Genomic DNA, 19907 nt, shown 5'->3' on the forward strand with positions numbered 1-19907 from the left:
TTGACACTTAACATCATAGATTACCAATGAAAGTATCCAAAAGTGAATATGTTATTCAGCAAACCAAACATTTTGACATTATTATCAGGGTTGCTATTAACAAGAACCCAAAATACAAGTCATGTTCGTTCATTTCTACTTTGTACATCATTCTGTCCGCTCGCTGTTTAGTTGTCTTCCTGGAGAATCTTCAATGCAAGAAAGTGAGAAAATGTGTCCAAAACCTGCAACCGTAGTGACCAAAATGTGAAAGTGTGGAAGGTTTGATTAAAACTACACCCAGTCAGATTGGAAGGAGTACAGCTTTATTTGTTGTCACTATAACTTGAACATCAGATGAATCATAAACAGCAGATTGTTAATGCACTCCCAACTCTGTAAGAACATTAGCCATTTATTTATATTTTTTTAATTAGAAATGTTTCATCAGCACATTGAGCTCATGTGATCCCTGCTCCAGAAAGGTGAAGGTCTCTGGACATCCTGAAGGTAAAACGCCGACTGACGAGACATCCTACAACTCAGAGGCTGCAGAAAGAACCGCACTGATGGTCTGCACGGCAGTTTACTGACATCTGGAAACACATTGGAATATATTATGAATGAATTCTGACACTTCTAAGTGATTTGCAACACCCTAGCTAACATTAGCGCCTGTATGTACAGTATATCTGCAAGGCAGAGTCAGCTGTCCTTGCCACAATCGCAGCATTCCTCCCACCACGCATTTTCTTGAAGTCTCACAAAAATCACAATCAGGCTATAAAGAAAATAGCTCAGCTCTCTCTTCTTCTTTTGTATCAGAAAAACAACTGGCTGTTAGGTCGCACAACGGAGCCCAGCACATGGCGCCTGGAGGAGGGCCCCTCCGCCGGAAGGCGGCACCCAGCTAAGGAGCCAAGCCAGGCCGGTGGAAAAGCAGTCACTCCGAAATAGAGCCCAGCGGGGCCGGGCTGCTGAAGAAGAGCCGGTGGAAAGGGGGCATTAGAGAGCAGACTACAATGAAGACTTGTCATTCTTCAAAAACTGCCATCCTGAACAATACCGTGTCCTAAATGCTATAAAATAATGTAACAATTTCCTCTTTTTCTCAATCGCCCTTGGCTAAAATCAGTCAAAATAAACTAACTGTGCACACAAGATTCTGAGCCCTGCAGTCCATCTCTTCAGACGGCAATAGTAGCTCATCGAGGAGGTGGAGAAGATCGATCGATTCACAGATCATCTTGTCTCACACCGCCACGACATGGTGACCGTTTTAACAAATATGTAAAAAAGAAAAAAGAGAAGAAGCATAGTCTTTTTAAAAGTTGCACACTGGAATTTAACATCTACCAGAAGAAGCTGATTTAGAGTTATTTTTGTTTGATCAGGGGTCGTAATCTGTCATATTTCAAACTATCAGGACTGGAATAAATTGAAATAGAGCGTAATGCTAAGTTTCCGAGCAATAAGCTACAATTGAATTAAATTCTAGGTGTGCTGTGGCTTTTAAAATATATAATTCATGAAAATTCGTGAATAATATTATGAAAAAACAAATAAAAAATTAAATCCCATAGGCTACATGTTGTAGTGATCTTTGGATCAAAGTGGATCAAAGCCATAACCAGCACCGTTGTGCTAAACCAAGTCAGGCCTGGATTCCTCTGTATTTGTCCAGAGCTATTTTTAACACTGTCGATTTTACAGTGTAAAGCAAAGCAAGCCAGTCCGCTTCTAACTTTGGTGACTGTCTGCTAATCACATAGACGGCGGTACTGGCCCGCTTTCCTTTGCTTTCACACCAACACACGTTCATGTCTGATTAGTTCGTGTGACCGGTCACATGACTCCCACAGCAGCTGGGTCGCTCACAGACACACATGCGACCGCACAGCTGCTGCAGCTGCAATTAACCCAACAGCAGGTCAAACACACAAGACTCCATAAGAGTCACATGAACTGAGAAGGACTTGAACCAGAAGTAAGACACCTTTAGGATCTAAAAATAAGATCCTCCGCATTGACAGCGGTGTTTTGCAATATGGCTTTCCACCCAGAGAGACACAGGCTGGTGCTGGTGGTGGGAGGGGGTGGTGGGGGGGTGCAATGAGGCAAATAGGAAAAGTCTTTATTATTGAGTTGCCTTCTAAGTGAGTTTCTGGTGTTGGTTCTCAGATGAAAAGCAATTTTAGCCATTCCCTCTTTCTACTGCGAGTGAGAAAGCAGGAAATTTCCAGATAAAGCACCGCAACTCCACACAAAGTACATCCCCTTGTTGTTAGCAGCAAGAAGGGGACATCGATTTCTGATTGGCACCACATGCATGAAATAGGATAAGATAAGATGACTTTATTCATCCGGTGTGTAATTCAAGTATCCCCTGGCATCCCTAGCAGTTTAGTAGTTATACATGATAGAATGATCAAAATTTACACTACGAAATTATAAGGCAGAAAGTGTGGCATAAAAGCAATTTTTTTAAAAAACAACCTGATAACTATTTTTTTAATATGGCAGTTAAGTGGTTCCCTTTCTGATGCTGCCCTGGGCAACTGCCCAGATCACCCAATATAAATTACTGCCTTTATCCCCCACTAATATGCATAATATAACCACTGAATATCACTACGTGATGACTATGCTGCTAGTGATTCTGGTTGAATTAAAAGATCATTTTTGAGGGTTTTTTTTTTTTTTAATAGAAGCTACATAATAAACCTGCAACAATTTCTACATGATTTTGCTTTCCCAGATACCATCAAAACATTGGATTAATTATGAATCATAACAGATTAACTATATCTTCTCATGTTTTTGCTGAAAAAAACAAACAAGAACATGTACTGTAAATGTGAGAAGAACCAAAGGAGATGAAAAGGAAATTCATTTGCAGACTTTTATTGTCCACTTCTTTTCCTTGATTTTTTGATGCAGCATGAAAGAGGTCATTCTATTTGTTTGTGTATATTCTGAGTTAGAAAAGATCGGTTTCACATATAAGTATCGGCCGATCTCCAACGCCGAAATTAAGGAAATCGGGGCGATAAATCGGTGCACTCCTCGAATCTGCCTCTATTTAATCCCCTCTGGACTGGCTGCAAATCACGTCAATAGCATTCTACATCTTGACAGCTCCAATAAAGAGTGGAAAGTTCTCCAGTAATTAATGGGTAGCGTGTTTATCAGCTGCACATTAATTACCTACATGTGGGTGTAATGTTGTTTTTGAACTGAGACAAATATGCTGGAGCATGACGCGTTAAATGAAACCGCGCTCCGTTTTCCATTCAGTTGTTAATGCAAAAAAAAGAAAAGAGAAAAGAAGAGTATTGATTGATATTGGAAAAAAAGTAACACACACACACACACACACACACAAAAAAAAGATCAAAATGAGCCCTTAAAAGTACCAAGACGTGAATTTATTTTTATTATAACCATTATTTCCAACGAGTTGTTATGTATTTGTCTGGAAGTCCCTGTCCTGGGAGGAAGAAGTCGGTGGTCCCAGTGCGTCACCGTGAGGCTCTCAGGAGCGGAGGGGCTCTGCAGAAAAGCCTCTCAGTCACCAGTGAGGCGGGAGCAGCAGGAGCGGGGCGCGGAGCTGCTGCACGCAGCACATCCTCTGATGCGTTTTGCAAGCTTTTTCTGGCTGCATATGGCACGCGTACTGGAGATTTATTTACCGACTTCGCTTGGCACCACACGATATATTCCACGAGGAGGGAAGATATGAAGCATTTTAATGCGTGATTAGAGGGGGTGGGGTTTTTTCTCTTTTTTTTTGTATATATATATTTTTTGAAATTTTATTCTACCTCAGTTTTGTTAGATACTTAAAGTATTTTTTTCTTTTTCTTCTTCTTCTTCTTCAATGTTTAAGGTGATTTCTTTCCAAAGCGCACAGAGCCACAACCTCTCTCTGTAATGGAAAACCTCACGGTGGATGACATAACTCTAGAGAATGACACGTCGGTGCCGGACAACCAGACTCTTGGCGTTTGGACCGACAACTCTCTCGAATACAAGGCGGTCAGCGTGTTCCTGGTGTCCCTCATCTGCGGCGCGGGGATCGTGGGCAACGTCATGGTCATCCTGGTGGTCCTGACCACCAAGCACATGCGAACTCCCACCAACTGCTACCTGGTGAGCCTGGCGGCCGCCGACCTCATGGTCCTGACGGCCGCCGGGCTGCCCAACATCAGCGACGCCCTGTGCGGGCAGTGGGTGTACGGCTACGCGGGCTGCCTGGGGATCACCTACTTCCAGTACCTGGGGATAAACGCGTCCTCCTGCTCCATCACCGCCTTCACCGTGGAGCGCTACATCGCCATCTGCCACCCAATCAAAGCCCAGTTCCTGTGCACCTTGTCCCGGGCGAAGAAGATCATCATGCTGGTGTGGGCTCTCACCTCGGTCTACTGCGTCATGTGGCTGTTTCTGTCCGACACCAAAACGTTGGTGTACGACAACGTGGCGCTGCTCACCTGCGCCTACAAGGTGTCCAGGAGCCACTACCTGCCCATCTACTTCACGGATTTCGCCGTGTTTTACGTGCTGCCCCTCATGCTGGCCACGGTGCTGTACGGGCTGATCGCCAGGATCCTCTTCCTCAACCCGCTGCCGTCCGACCCGAAGGGCGGCAGCAAGAAGTGGAAGAGGGAGGCGAGCCAGGGCGGCAGGATGGTCGGCAGCAGCTCCTCCAGCAGCACCACGGCTGCCTCGCGCAGACAGGTGGGCACCTGTTTACTCTCTCGCGCGCACTCTGTGTAATGATGTGGATGAGCCCCGGCAGGTGCCACAGGTCAGGTGGGCAAACCATTGTTTCCAACAACCGGAACAAAATGTCGATTGAGCGCGTTCTTATCCTCTCAGGGGGTCTTTCGTGTGTTCTTCAATTAGGGGGAGAAAAGAAAACAGATGCGCAAAAGTTAGTGTAATTTGTATTTTGTGACTCCTTAGGAGTTTACTCTAAGCGGCAAAAGGCATTACACCCAAAAAGTCTGGCACACTAAATAAATAATTGGAGAGAGTTAAAAAATTAGCCAATAAAATGACTCCCAAACACTCCCACAAAAAAGGGAGAAATGTTCAATAACAAATTCCGACCATGTTCATTTCTTTAATTTGTTAGCAAATCACAAATTAAGCTAAATTCTTGTAAAAATAATAATAACAAATATGTCGGATAGTTGGTGGAGTCTTGCAGTGGATGTTAATCCATCGTGATATGGTTTTGTACATAAGTGCCACAAATATACCGTCATCTCAATAACGGTGGCTGCATTATTAATATCATAAAGCATCAGATAGTGCTAATTAATGCCTGTCAAACTTCACTGCAAGCCGTCATTTTGGATAGTTCTAAATATTAGCCAATTAAATTGAGTACATTTGTAACAAGGTATATTACTGTAGATTCTACATGTAATGCTCATAACGTAAAGCTCATTAATTAAGTGTTGAATTTTGATGCTAGCTACTTTTGTTTTGGCAAAACTATTCAAAATTAGTATTTTGGTTTGACCCAAAACATTTTCAAACGTCCATGGCTCTTCTTTAGTATTTTTTGGAGTAAAGCTGATATGGTTTTAAGGCTTATAAAATAATAAATTAATATAGCAACATAATAACTTTGAGAATCCATCATAAGACTTGTGGCTTAAAAAAGGTTTCTACGTTAAAGTTTCATCTGGTGTAGCGATAGCGCTAGTGCTAAGCTACTCTTGCTGTCAAGCTACGCTGCCAAAAGGAATTTTGGAGAGAAATAAATATGTTTAACATTAAAATAATAGAATTTTGAATAAAATGCGTTAGTTTGTAAAGGTAATGTTTCATAATGCTCACATTCTAGTAACTTTAGTAATTGTTTTTTGTTCAGAATGTTAGCGAAGACGTGCTTGGTGTCTAGCAGAGAGTGGTAATGTAGATAAATAGATTTAAGAGGTTATATTGTGACTAAATATAGTTGCTTAGTAAAAGTTAAGAGCCATTATACAACCTGTAGCTGAGAAAGATTCAGCAGGAATAAAAGTTTGTATCTATCTAGCTTACATTAGCTTAGCGACCGCACTAATGCTAATACCGAATCAAGTAGCAAGCTGAGCTCCTTGATCCTGATTAACTACCTGCTAATGAACACATCTTAGCTGTGGGGTTCAGGGAGAGACTACACACACCACATTGTTAGAATGGATTTTTCTCTTTATCACACACCAGTTCCTTATTTTGTTTCTTATTGACGTGGACTGCACCTCAATATTAGCAAAATGATCCTGATCATTTCAGTTTAGCTAATTTAGTTGGTTGTAGTTTAGCTGTTTGTTTTTAATACTGTCCTTTAATAACGATTTAAAAACCTCCATGCAAATAATTTATTTTAAATAAACTTGACTTTATTTTTTATTGGCTTTGGCTAAATTAGGGTAGAAAATAAGGCCAAACATTTTCAATTTTTAATATATGCTGGGCTAATGAAGAAAATTACTCCCTGACCTGAAACAGTAATAAAAATAGATCTATAAATATCAGATCTTGTGGGGTTATGCCAATAAGTTCACCTACTGATTAACTACATTAGGCACACACACATTAGGCATGTCATAATATGCTAGATCTGTATTAAGCTTAGTAAATGATATGCAATATAATTTCTTTAATACAATTCATTTTAAATGAACACTTTTCATTCTCTGTACGCACATTTTTTTTACTTTATAGAGTTTCTCTTTTCTATTATGAAAATGTTTTGCTTTCAAATGGTTTCTGACAAGGAATAGGGATTCAAAAAAGCTCTTTATGAACAATCCCCCACGATGTTATATACAATAATCAAATCTACTATCACAGACGACGGAAAATGTGTGAAGCATCAATAAATTTATTCTGTCCCAAATTAATAAATAAATATGAAATAACCTTAAAAAAATTGCATATCAGGACTCTGATATGAGAAGGCCATCCGTTTAGCTGTGTGCAATTATTTTGACGTTTCCACTTGAAAAAAACATCAATAAGTCCAGGCGGTCACACAACGCCTCAGCTCTAAGCCAAAACGACTTAACCTGGGCTTTTTGGATAAGGTCACACCTGGGAGAATTTAAAACACAATAATCCCTCCCATATGAGCGAGTTGCAAGGGGATTTTAGAAACGAAACACCCAAAATGTTCACTTTGAGATAGGATGGAAGATAGCAATCCGTTCCTGAACTGTGATTTTATTGAACCTTGATAGTCCAATTCTTCAGCACCGATGCTATTTCTATTTTAGTCACCGCTTGTTTGGCCTCTTTTACTGAAGGCTGAATGCCATATTTGCAAAGACAGGTAGCTGAGGGAAGTGTCAGCTAAAAGTAATAGATTTTCTTTTTAGAACATATTATTTTACATTTTCCTGCTTTCTAACTTTTTCTTATATTCAGCTGGAAGAACCCAGCCACAATCCTCCAATTTTACTTTGGTATAACTGTAATTTGTCATTTGAAAACTAAACCAGGACGCATTGTTCACTTTCAGAAAGATTTTATACACTCAAGCAAAAAAATAATAATTCAACCCAGATGCAACAAATTACAAAATTCACATTTCAACTGCAGGAACCATGGGGTATAAAGAGAATGCTGAAAGCCTGCACTACAAAAGGCAGCACTTTTTAATTTCTGTAGGCCTTCTGGATGCATTTTGTGTAGATAAAGAGAGAATTTGCCATATAAATTTAAACTACAACACACATTCTTTGTTAACTTTAACTGTAATTACCGTGATATAAATCATTAGCATCGTTCAGTCGTGTGCAATAAAAAGAGAAGTGATTCCTTCAGCTAAGGCAACAGTTCAACTTTAAACATTGTTCTGAGGCATGACTTTTGGTTATAACCATTTCAATTCTGATTGCAAACGGCACACCTCAGTAAATAACACTACATGAATGATTTTGCGATTAATTCTTCCGTGTGAATAAACAAAGCGCTAGCTTGCGCTGGCTACTTACCAGGTGAAAGATTACCGTTAGCTTAGGTCAGAGGTCTTCAACCTGTGGCTCTGGAGACACGTGTGGCTCTTTAGATGGCCCACTGTGGCTCTTAGTAACTTGCTAATAAACTGAGCAATGTCTTAAAATGTGAACACAATAAAAAAGAATCGCTTCAGCAGTTTTTTTCCGAGGCATCTTCAGGCATGACATTTCCACACACAAAATAAATGACGTTTACAGTGTAATGATTACTCTTCTCGTAAAGTAAATTTGTTTTGTCACCGTCAAGCAAAACTATGTTCTTTCTTGACGTAGTTTTACGTAAAACTAAACGTCCCATTTAAGGAAGTGTTCAATCTCAAAACAAAAATTTAATTGTTGCTATGTAGTTTTAAAAGGCTAAGCAAATTTCTTGTACAGATGGCATGAAAACGAGCTATTTTGTTTTAAAGAGTCGTGTTGCGTTTGTGACTCTAAGCAAATTTTAGAGGTGTAAAGGTTGCAGACTGTTGCTTTAGGTGAACAAAATTATTTTAGTTTGAACTAAAGTCATGCTGGAGACCCATTAAAGCTGACATTATTACAACCTAGTTTTACCATCCTAATATGTCTTTTATTCCTTACAGAGTATTGAAGATGTATCAACCTGGACATATGTTCACTTCTTCTCTAACAAAACCAATTGTGGCAAATTTGTGAGCCAGTCTTTGTTTAAAACCACCCAATCCCCGTTCCAGTAGTAGTTCCAGCATTTGTGAGGCTTTAACACTATGCCAGCCCCTCTTCTTGGTATCTATTTTTAACTTTAAGTGAAAAGACAGTGGTGTAAGTTCAAAGTATGTCTGCTTTTTATTCATCATGTTCACTTTCTCTGAACACCCTGCTAGATAGGAGCCAAACCCTGGTCCAAGTCTATCATTTTATCCTTCTTAAAAAACCAAACAACAAAACTCACTCCTCCAGTAGTGTCGTTTTTATTATATTTTTACCACTCTCTTTAAAACGAAGCAGAAAGCTCGAAGGGCAAAAACCCACCAGGCTGTCTCAGACAGTCAGCGGCGGGAGACGTTTGTTTATCAGATGAGGTTTGACGCCTTCCTGGAATGAAGAGGGTGGGGTCCCCTGAGGGAGCTCCATGCTTAGCTGGATAGTCAAATCAGTTAACCCTAACTCAAACAGGCTTTAGGCTGACTTTTCTTTTTTTTTCTCCACCATCACTTTAGCTGACAAATTCTGTTTATCAGCATTAACTTGCTCGTGGTGGACACGCGCGGCGGCCCATCCCAGCCACGTGACGACGTTACTTAAAGGTCAAGAAGTGATGAGGATTTGCCTTTTACCTGTGTGCTTTTACGTGTTCAAGTAAACGATTTACATTAGACATCAAATGATCTGCTTTTAAAACTTTCTTGATAAAAACTGTGACGTTGATTGCTTGCGAGCCTTTTAGCAAGGGATCCATGTATCAGTGTCCTTAATTCCCGCTGGATAAATACCATTGAGCAGATACCGTAGAGATCCGCTGGGGCTCAGGAACGAACAAAGAAGCCCTGATTGAGTGGCCAATCAGCTGAGACACAAACAGAGCAGTGCTGACTAATCACAATACTTTCCTCCTATCATCACACCACATTGCACAGCCTCTATAGAACTCCTTATCAATATGATTTGCTGAGGTAATATACATATATTAATAAAAAAAAAAAGCCAATTTGGATTATTTTGCCAACAAAGTGTAGGTTAAAATATGGACGAGGGTGAATTTAAAAAAGTAGAGTTGGCTTATTGGTTCGACTCAGCTTGGACTTGGACATGCTTCTCCAAATTGATGAATGTCACACCCGATTCGACACCCATATTGGTATTATTTCTAGTCTAATTCAGTTCCTCTGTGAGATATGCAGTTTTCCCTAAACTTTGATAGGGGAAATAATGCTGGTGTGTGTGCTGTCTGCTAATACCAAAAGGAAAACCAAAACGGTACAATGAAAGGATTTCTCACCATGAGTTCAGTGCAGTTTTTTTTTTGTGTCCTAATAGTTCTTGTATTTCTTAAAAACGAGCACCATTGTTGGTTTTATTCTCCACACTGTCACATAAAAGGGTGAAAAACATTTCCCTTGTGTGGACCAAGCGATGTCAAAGGAACAGTTTTTGATGTCTCCATCATAATGACATGAAGGGATTGGATTAATTGCGTGTTGTCAAAGGCTTCGGTAAGATTCTGGATAAGAAAGAGAGTCTATTCCACGTGGAGCAAACATTCCAGGAGAACTTCAGAAGGGAAACTGAAAAAGTGACTTACTGCTCCGTCTTTTTAAAGATGGTTGGGGAGGTTTTACTGAGTGACCGCCAGAGTTTCCAAATATATCATACATGTGCAACACTGCTACAATATCAACACAACACACACCCTACTGTTGCAGCAATTGCTCATTAGTAACATTCTATATAGTCATCCTAAACTAGGCAGGTGCTTCACTCAACTCAGCATGCTGAATTCCAGAAATTGAAAATGCCAGCAGGCCCTACTTTTTGATCTTTTTGGATAATTATCAGACCACTTGGAACTTATAGGGCACTGGAGTCCTAAAATTTGATCTTTTAATGTGAAAAAATAAGAGAGTGATGTCTTATTTGTGTGGAAGTGCCTCGACTCCAATGCGCAAGTATTATTAAAACTAGAAGAAAATCAAACTTTTATAAACACTTTCAACTGCACAAGTTCGAGAAATTGGCTTCACATTACATGCTTATTCCAACACCTAAGCATATAGAGACTGATTCGGCAAACACTTCTAACAGGATGAGTCGCTCTCTAAAGCTATGCGAAATTTAAGCTTTGAGCTGTGGTCGTAGTTGTGAAATTTAACCACGACTGGAGAAATTCCACAGTCTGCTTTTGGTGGAATTAGAACAAACTGGAAGTGATTGGGAATGACAGCAACTCGGTGTCACGGTGAGGGAGCTCATGTAAAACCACAGAGAGGGGTCAGCAGATGCTGAAGGCACATGGTCGCCAACTTTCTGCAATGTCAAATAAACTACAAATTTACACATTTCCCGTGGCCGTCAGATTAGCTCTAAAGCAGCGCAAAGAGAGCTTTGAGGAGTTGGTTACTTTGGCCCAGAAGCCGCATTTAAACCTTACATCACCAGGGCCATAGTGTAAAGCAGGGCAGCACTGGAGCAGTAGAGACGGGTTCTCCGTAATGCTTTTTTTTCCGGAGGTTTAATGGAAAAATATGGGTTTGTAAGAGCCAGGTGACTTGCATGACTTCATTGTGTCAGGTCTAGTCATAATGAGGGGGGGCTGTTTTACAGCAGTTGAACTTGGTCACGGTCCCAACTGTTTAGAGATGGCCCCTTTCCTGCACCAGCGCGTAAAGCCGTGTCCATAAGGACATGGCTGAGTGAGTTCTGGTGTGAAAAAACCTTGTGCACAGGGTTCTGGCTTTAACCCAATAAAATGACATCAGTGTCTGACCTCACAAATGGGCTTCTGGACCAAAATGTATTGAATTCACTTCTCCACTTTGTTGAATATCTTCCCAACTGACTCGAAGTTCTTGCACTTGCAAAGGGTCGGGGTCGTCGTATGTTTTAATGTATTTTACAAACAATGGGCAAATAAAAGCATCTGTCTACCTAAAAAAAAACGGTATATTTAAACGGGCAAAGCAGGAGACATAATGCAAAAAAGTGAAACTGTATTTGCAGCAAAATGTGCTTGTAAGTATTCACTATTTGGATAGTTTATTTATAAAAACAAAACTCGTCTATATCATTTATGTGCCCTTTTGTATTGGTCTTTTACATAAAACCCCTATGAAACAAATTAATTTCTGTGGTCCTGACATGATAGAATGCAAACAAGTCAAGAGTTGCTCTTTAAGAGTTCTGTGTCATTCATTTAAACGTACATCAGTGATGCACTTTCTATTCTAACTCATGAAAAGCTGTCAGATGAATTAAACATTTCGTGTTTTTTTTCTTTTTTTTTGACACACTCAAAAACGTTATTGGTTACTGTCTATAACCCTCACCTCATTATCATTCCCCAGGCATGCTTTTACTGTACTTCTGACAGGACCAAACAGAGTAAAAAGCATTAGCATGACAGGCGGCATGCCTTTTTACTGATAAGCAACTCCAGTCTACCTTGCTGTCAGTTACCTAAGCTGTGTGCTGCATAAAATCAGATTTTTTCAAGGACAGAAAGTCCTTTTTTGACCTCTTTCAAAAATCATCACAGGTTTGTTTTGCTGTGTAATAACCAGAAACATGTGATACTGTCTGGATATTTTTACTAAAACTGTTACCTTAGATATAGATTCAATTTCTGTGTGAGTTCATCATTATTTAAAATGTACTGATTAGTCGAACAGGAACTATAAAATAAACCTAATCAGATTTTGAGGATGTTGCCTTTAAGCTAACTTTTTTAATGTTTATTTAACATAAAGTTATGAGGACACGGAGGTGCTATAGTCTAATATCCAAATGCCTGCTGATGACACGTTCATGTGAGTGGGAAAATCTCCTTTTGGACATCTGGTAGTGTAAGAAATCTGCAGAGAAGGACTTGAAAATTAGCCACATATATTCAAAATCTGAACTGCCGTGTGATTGTAAATCCTGGCAAATTTAACAAAATCATGTATTTTTGAGAAAAAGAACAAATAAATATTGGATGTAAATGGCAATGCTTTTCAGAAATAGCGTAATAAATGAACTATTACATGTTGGGGACATGTACTTGACAAGTGGACATTCACTTTGCACTGGAAATTTTCGCTACTTTACTCACTACCTGACATGTGATATACTGAAGTCGCTAAAAGTGGACAAGACATGACGTGACATAACCAATTTTCCTCAGGTAATGTTACACAGATGTTGTATTTTGAGGCATCAGAAAACACATTAGTCCGCTCACAGGTTAGAATGACCTAGTCAAAGGTTAAGCCTAAATCCCAGTTAAATGGTTACACAGTTTGAGCTATTTTGTTAGATTTTTATTTCTAAAGCTAATTTGAAAACCACGTAAGAGTTTCTTTCCACTACACAATTATTACACTTAATAAAAATGTTTAGTCTACCAAGTAAAGCCTCAGAAAATATATTTAGTTTACAGATTTAACGTGACAAAAACTAAAACGCCTATGAGGTATTAAAGCGTTTGCAACTACAAGCTAATGACTTATTTCAGATACTATTTCAGGTTGTAAAATTGGAATTATTAGTTTTATTTTCAGAAGGAAACCCTTCTGGCTGCTCCAATTTGCATACGATTGTTTAAGAATGAGAACAGTGGGGTGTGTGTGAACGAATCAAGACGAGACAAAATTGCATTTTTAGGCGTCAGAGGGCATAGCTGCAGGCATCAGGGATGAAGCGAACGCGGTGACAGAAAGTTGCCGGAGCAACCAGCAGCCAGTCATTACAACCAATCAGGAGCATTAGACACAGAGAGCCGGGCATTATCGACACCTGACTGGATTTGATAGGATAGGCTTAGATGAAAACACATGGTTTTAGGAAGCAACTGGATGTATGGGGCAAATAGATGCAAGATGTTGCAATAAATAGATGCCTGGGTCTTCACATCCAAAGTGCCCACATCAAGGAAATATCATTATAAAATACATATATTAACCATTAATCCCTGTATTGCAGATTATTTACATTCGTGGTTGGCAGACACTGATTATTATAGTTTTATTTTAACAGTTAATTCTGTATCTGTAAACAGAAACTGACAAGTCTTGCCATTAATTTTAAAAAGTTACATTTTGATCCATTCGACTGGAGTGCCTTCCTTCTTTGGTGTCTTGAAAACTTTCTTTCTTTCAACAATGTTTTTTTCTTCTTCTCAGTCTTCTTTAATGCCAACCTTTGTGGAGTGTATAACTGTCCACTCAACAGATTGATCTCAGTGGAGTTACCGTGGGCCTACTGCCCTTTCCTTTGATTAACTTTCTTCTATCGGTTTAAGTGTTCAGCCACGTCAGTCAGTAGTGCCATACTCTTTGATTGGGTGAGGGATTGACGGCTTTGAAACAATTGGTGGTTTTAGATTCTTCTTTTTAACAAATGTTGCAAGCCATGAGTGTTTTCCCTCCACTTCACTAATATGTACAACTTTTTATTGGTCTATCACAAGCAAAGCTCTTAAATACTTTGAGGTTTGTGGTTTCAAAATGACAAAATTTGACAAAGTTGAAGGACGTTGAATGCCTTTGCTTGGCATTGTACCGAATAACATTTTCTGTTGCTCCACCATGTGTAAAGAGACTACTTCCTAATGAGCAGATACCTTGGGTAAAACGTCTTGCTTGCCATTTCTTATTTTTCAGCCCTCTTCCTGTCCGTTCTAACCCATGTTGACCGACTGATGTTTTACCAGGTGACGAAGATGCTTGCCGTGGTCGTCGTCCTGTTCGCCCTGCTCTGGATGCCCTACCGGACCTTAGTGGTGGTCAACTCCTTCCTAGGCAAACCCTACCTGGACACCTGGTTCCTGCTCTTCTGCCGTCTCTGCATCTACCTAAACAGCGCCATCAATCCGGTGATCTACAACGCCATGTCGCAAAAGTTCCGCACCGCCTTCAAGAAGCTGTGCCACTGCGGCCCCCAGCGCACGGAGAAGCCCGCGTCCTACAGCGTGGCTCTCACCTACAGCGTCATCAAGGAGACGTCCAACGGGGAAAGCCCGGACCACTTCACGACGGAAATGGACGAGCTGCACTCGCCGTGCGACCAGTGCATGCCAGCCGGAATCTTACCGAGTGCCAAAAAGGTGCAGTACGTGGTGGATGCCTCGTTCTCTGGCAGAGAAGTGAATGCCTGAGTAGAGACAACTTTTGTGCCCAGAGTAGATATCGGATTCCAACTGAACGTATTGTTGAGTTTAGTCAGGTTTAAGTTGAAGGCGCGCCGACATGTCCAGCTTGAGTTCTCTCTCTTGTTCATATGTTGTTCGATGAAACTAAAGTCCATTTGCTGTCATGTTTTGTGGGCTTTGAATATTTTGCACACAATAAATTAAGAGAACAATTTTGCGTAATCCAAAATAGAGGGTATATGCAGTTATGCTTAGTTATTCAGAGAAAGCCTCATATGAGATGACTATGGGGAAAACCTGGAAGATTACTGATTAGAGGAGTTAATGCACACAGCAACTCTGTTGTACAATAATCCATCAATCTATTTTTTAGAGCCACTTCATATTTGGAGGGTGTTTGTGGAGTACGTTGCCTATTATTCGTGATAAACAGGAAACAAAGGGATGTTAAAAGATACAGACATATACTCTTACCTACGGGGAATTCAGACAGCCCAATTACCCCATCATGCATGTTTTTGGGATGTGTGAGGAACTTGGGAGGTAATCTACACATGCACAGGGAGAACAAGCTAATTCCACACTGAAAAGACCCCAGCTGCAATTTGAACTGAGGAACTCCTTGCTTTGAGGCACTGGGCCACTGTGCAACACTCTTCTGTAAAACACAGTTAAAATTTTCCTTTGAAATAGATATTTAGAGATTCCACTGGCAAAATTTAGCAACGACATGACCAGTTTGGTTAAAGCTGGTCACCTCTTTAGCCTATCCTGCCATTCATCTTACACATGGACGAATGAATTGATGACTATGGTCGCTATAGAGTGGTCCACAGCGAACACCTGGGGGCCTTTTTATGTGATGTTTCAGCTTTATAAACACTCATACTTTTCAGTTGCACTGCTACAACAAAAATCTTGTTTCCCCCACCCAATGTGTGACATTTCCTCAGCATCAGATAAAACCATAGGACCATTTGCAGATGCTAATACTGAACACATACGTAGGGGAGGATTTACCAACTACAGAATCGTAATTTTATTGGTTCCAAAAGATCCTTTGGTTTAAATAATCTCTTCCAATTGGCCGACTACCACTACAGCTACACAAATCTCCCAAAACAGTCCATAAAATAACATGTCCTTTTTTTTTTCTTCTCAGTATCCAAATTATCATTAGGCAACAGTTTTTGCATTTTGGAACCCAGAAAAGTTTGTCTTTAGTTTTTTGATCCCCCTGTTGAATTGCATTCAGTATTAATCACCACAGTATGGGAGTAGTTTGTTCATACCGATGGAGTAGTTTGTTCATACCGATGGAGTAGTTTGTTCATACCAATGGAGTAGTTTGTTCATACCAATGGAGTAGTTTGTTCATACCAATGGAGTAGTTTGTTCATACCGATGGAGTAGTTTGCACAGATAAGTTAGGTGGTGTGTGGCTTATTTAATAAGAAGCAACGATTTAAACCACTACATTGTTGGGAATCTCGTCTAATCCTCTGAACTTTTTAATACACCCCTGAAAGAGTGTTGCTCAAGGCACTTATGCATTCACTTCCCTTTTCTGGGTTTACAGTCCAATGTTTGACCTTAGGCGAACATCATTTACACACTCTGCACGTTTGATGCACCAAGCCGGGGGAAAGCACCACTGCCACCAAGTCTGCTTTGCAGATTTTTTTAAATAAAAAAATAAATAAAATCAATTTCCAATACATGCATTATTCACTGAGCTAATGAGAAAGAAACTCCGGAGCTAAAAGGTGTTGTGACGGATAATGTTTTATTTAATACAGAATCAGACGCAGATGTTGCGTTTTAACTGCCTCACATGAAAACGTAATGCAGAACCTTTCGAGAACTTTTCATCAAGATTAAAATTTTGATGCCTTAAAACTAATTAGCTTTGGTAGAATTTTGAAATATAATGAATACTTCAGCTAGTTGAAGGTAATTAAAAAAATGTTCTCCTTGTAAAACACAGAGGATTTAGTCTATTGACATTCCAGTTAAATGTTTTGTCCATTTAGCTGAGATTGCTTTATTTCAATGAGTTAGAACTGCGTCAAACAGAAAAAAAATAAATAAATACAACACCATGGAAAAAGTTCACAAGCATTCATCATTGGTACAAAATTCTAATCAAATTTAAGGCTTTTTTAGGATGTGTTTGACTTGTTCTTGTTGAAGAATGATCACAATTTAAAAAAATACAATTGGCGGCACAAATGTATATTTTTGTGGCTTCTTCAAATCCACAACAGGACAAAATTGTGCATAAACATATAAACATAAAAATAAATTCCTTAAACGTACTCATTTACCCAGCCCGGGGTCTTTCTGCATGGAGTTTGCGTGTTCTCCCTGTGCATGCGTGGGTTCTCTCCGGGTACTCTGGCTTCCTCCCACAGTCCAAAAACATGACTGTCAGGTTAATTGGTCTCTCTAAATTCTCCCTAGGTGTGAGTGTGTGTGTGCATGGTTGTTTGTCCTGTCTGTCTCTGTGTTGCCCTGCAACAGACTGGAGACCTGTCCAAGGTGACCCCGCCTTTCGCCCTGAACGTTAGCTGGAGATAGACACCAGCACTTCCCGACCCCACTAGGGACAAGGGTGTAAGAAAATGGATCGATGGATGGATTAATGGATACTTATTTGCTTTAAAATCACTAAAAATAGAACCGTTGTCACTCAACTTTTCACAAACAGAAATGCAGACACATTGGATCCCAGCACCTCCACTCCATTTCAGCAACTCATCTGAACAGTCCTGGCTCAGAATCCATTCAGTGTGATTTTAATAACCCAATTCAAGGCAACATTCATCAGGAGAAAAGTATTTTTGCGACCGTCTTTAGGTGAAAAGGCTTTAGAGTTATTTTGCTAGAGAGCGAGTCTACAAAGCCAAGTAATAACTCTGCAATGCTGCTGATGCATTATCAAGATAGACGCTCCGATGTTTGAGGAATTTAAATGTGTCAATGAAGCTCCTGTATCTGCAACGTCAAAGTTTTAAACATGTCAGATGGCGAAAGCTACTGTTACTTTACTTCTACTTTCTCAGTAGAAGCAACCTGCTGACAGACCAATTACAGTGTGTCTTGAACCGAGTTCCTCGGTTGAACGATGCGTTTTTACACCATTTCTAAGCTGTCAGTGCGAGTATGAACTGATCGAGGGAGGCATCCAGGTTCAGTTCTATCAGGGGCAAAATAACCAGGCAAATCCCCGTCAGTCAGTCCTTTGATTGGTAGAAAACAAACTAGTGGCTACTATGGTGGATAGTAAAACTAATTAAATGAAGAAAAGACATAAACATGAAACCACTGGAGGATATACAATGCAACATTACAAGCCAAATCGAACAATAGCTGCTGAATACGTTTGCTTGGATCAGATCTTTAACGGTAAGAAAATATTTTGTTTGTTTTTATGATTTCTGGCTCAACAGAATTCAAGGCATTTGTTTTCCTCAAGGTTTTAAAAACTTCCTGAAATGTCAAAAACAGTAATAGGTACCAAATAGTTCTCTTAGTTTCGACATCAAGTTTAAAAAGTTCGTACTGTGACGACTTCATGTCAGATTCATCCATTTTTACCAATACATTTAGTTAAATTAAATTTTTGTTCTTTTGAGAATAAAAAAATATATATAAAATGCTCGAAGCATCCTTAAAGGACAAAGATGTATATTCTTTGTACACTTTTCACCAGTGAAATCCAAGTTTCTGATTCAATACTCATATCTTGAAGTCACTATTAGACAAACGTTGTCATTTTGCAACCGATATTCTACTGGGATTCGACTGGAGTGGCAGAATCCGTCCCTCTTTGCGTTTCCCGCTCCCCCACCTGAAGCCAGGTAATCTAAATGAATCCAAACGAACACTGGCGTGACATTTTAATCTGGCTTCCGGAGGCAGAACCCAGATGTCGAATTACGTGACCTTTAACGGTGGACTCGGCAGAGAAAGAAGCGGACGCATTTAGACACTCACTTAAACTTGCTGTGTCAATTTAGAATCACCTGAATGCTAATGATTCCCTTCCTCCGACGTGACAGACGCACCTCGGCGTCGCTTTGGTCGAGCTTGTGTGCGTCAGCGAGCGGCGAGCTGCAGTGAGGGAGAAACGTGTTCCTGCTGCTGCAGCAAGTCGTTTCACTCAGTTTATTTGTTATTTGCTGTGAGTCTCCACAAACCAATGATGGGACATGTAGCAGCAAGATGACTTGATACAACCCATTGTGCACCATATATAGCAAATTGATGAGATAGCTTAAAAATACATTTTGAAAATAACCTCTAAACAGGTGTTAGACATACTTATCATTAGTGGTGATCGATGCTGCATATTTTGATATCGATCCAATACCATATAAAGTATCGTCGATATTGATTGATACCAGTACCGATACTAATTGTTTAACTATGAAACCATCAAACATCTGGCCTCTAGGCAATTTTGTGTTTTTTCTCCTGGATTTAAAAAAAAAAAATTAATAAATTAGGACAGAATTTAGGTAAAGTCTCAACCTAATAATTTCATAACATATATTCAGATGGTAAACAGAAACATTACGAAAACAAAGCATTTTTTGCATTGTTTTCTAATTAAACAAACTGCAAAAATTATAATTTAAGAGTGGATGAACGCAAAATCTTTTTTGTTGTACAGTTGTGAAATCTACACAATATGTTTCACTTAGTAACTTTAGTCATTAAAATCAAAGGCATTTTCAAGAATATTCTAATTTGTTAAATAGGACTGCATAGCCGTGCCTGCTTGTGGAGGAGGAGTTTCGCAGTATCTCTGAACTTTGGTTTTGTGTGTAGGTGAGTTGAATACCCTGATGATTTGAACATTTTTGTTAAAATTATCATTATGTTGTCAGTATAATCTGAGACAGACAATGTGTGAGAAGATCCATCTCCTCCACGTCCTCCCTGAGCTACTATTGCCGTCAGAAGAAACGCACGGCTCCCGGTCAAAAACCAACCAATCAGACCCAGGAGGAGGATCTTAGCGCTGCCAGTCATGTTCGTGTACGTCCACTCAATGTGATAATGACGGAGAAACAACTTACCATTACAGGAAAACT

General features: G+C 39.8%; 1 protein-coding gene across 2 annotated transcripts; it reads left to right on the top strand.

Moving 5' to 3' along the window:
* The first annotated feature begins 3483 nt into the window (after positions 1 to 3483).
* Positions 3484 to 17145, top strand: trhr (thyrotropin releasing hormone receptor). Of its 2 annotated transcripts, XM_023330116.1 has the most exons (3): positions 3484 to 3747; positions 3869 to 4719; positions 14368 to 17145. In XM_023330116.1, the coding sequence occupies exons 2-3, from the start codon at positions 3913 to 3915 to the stop codon at positions 14809 to 14811; spliced, it is 1251 nt and encodes a 416-aa protein (XP_023185884.1). In that variant the 5' UTR covers positions 3484 to 3747; positions 3869 to 3912; the 3' UTR covers positions 14812 to 17145. The 2 variants fall into 2 exon arrangements, with proteins under 2 accessions (XP_023185884.1, XP_005809721.1); XM_005809664.2 differs by having other exon boundaries at positions 3484 to 4719.
* Positions 17146 to 19907: the final 2762 nt, after the last annotated feature.

The sequence above is a fragment of the Xiphophorus maculatus genome, chromosome 3 (assembly GCF_002775205.1).
Source record: "Xiphophorus maculatus strain JP 163 A chromosome 3, X_maculatus-5.0-male, whole genome shotgun sequence".
NCBI classification, from domain to species: domain Eukaryota; kingdom Metazoa; phylum Chordata; class Actinopteri; order Cyprinodontiformes; family Poeciliidae; genus Xiphophorus; species Xiphophorus maculatus.

Coding starts and splice junctions, on each gene's coding strand:
- trhr (XM_005809664.2), top strand. CDS start 3,913: ATGGAAAACCTCACGGTGGATGACATAACTCTAGAGAATGACACGTCG. Junction 4,720..14,367: donor CGGCTGCCTCGCGCAGACAG/GTGGGCACCTGT, acceptor ATGTTTTACCAG/GTGACGAAGATGCTTGCCGT.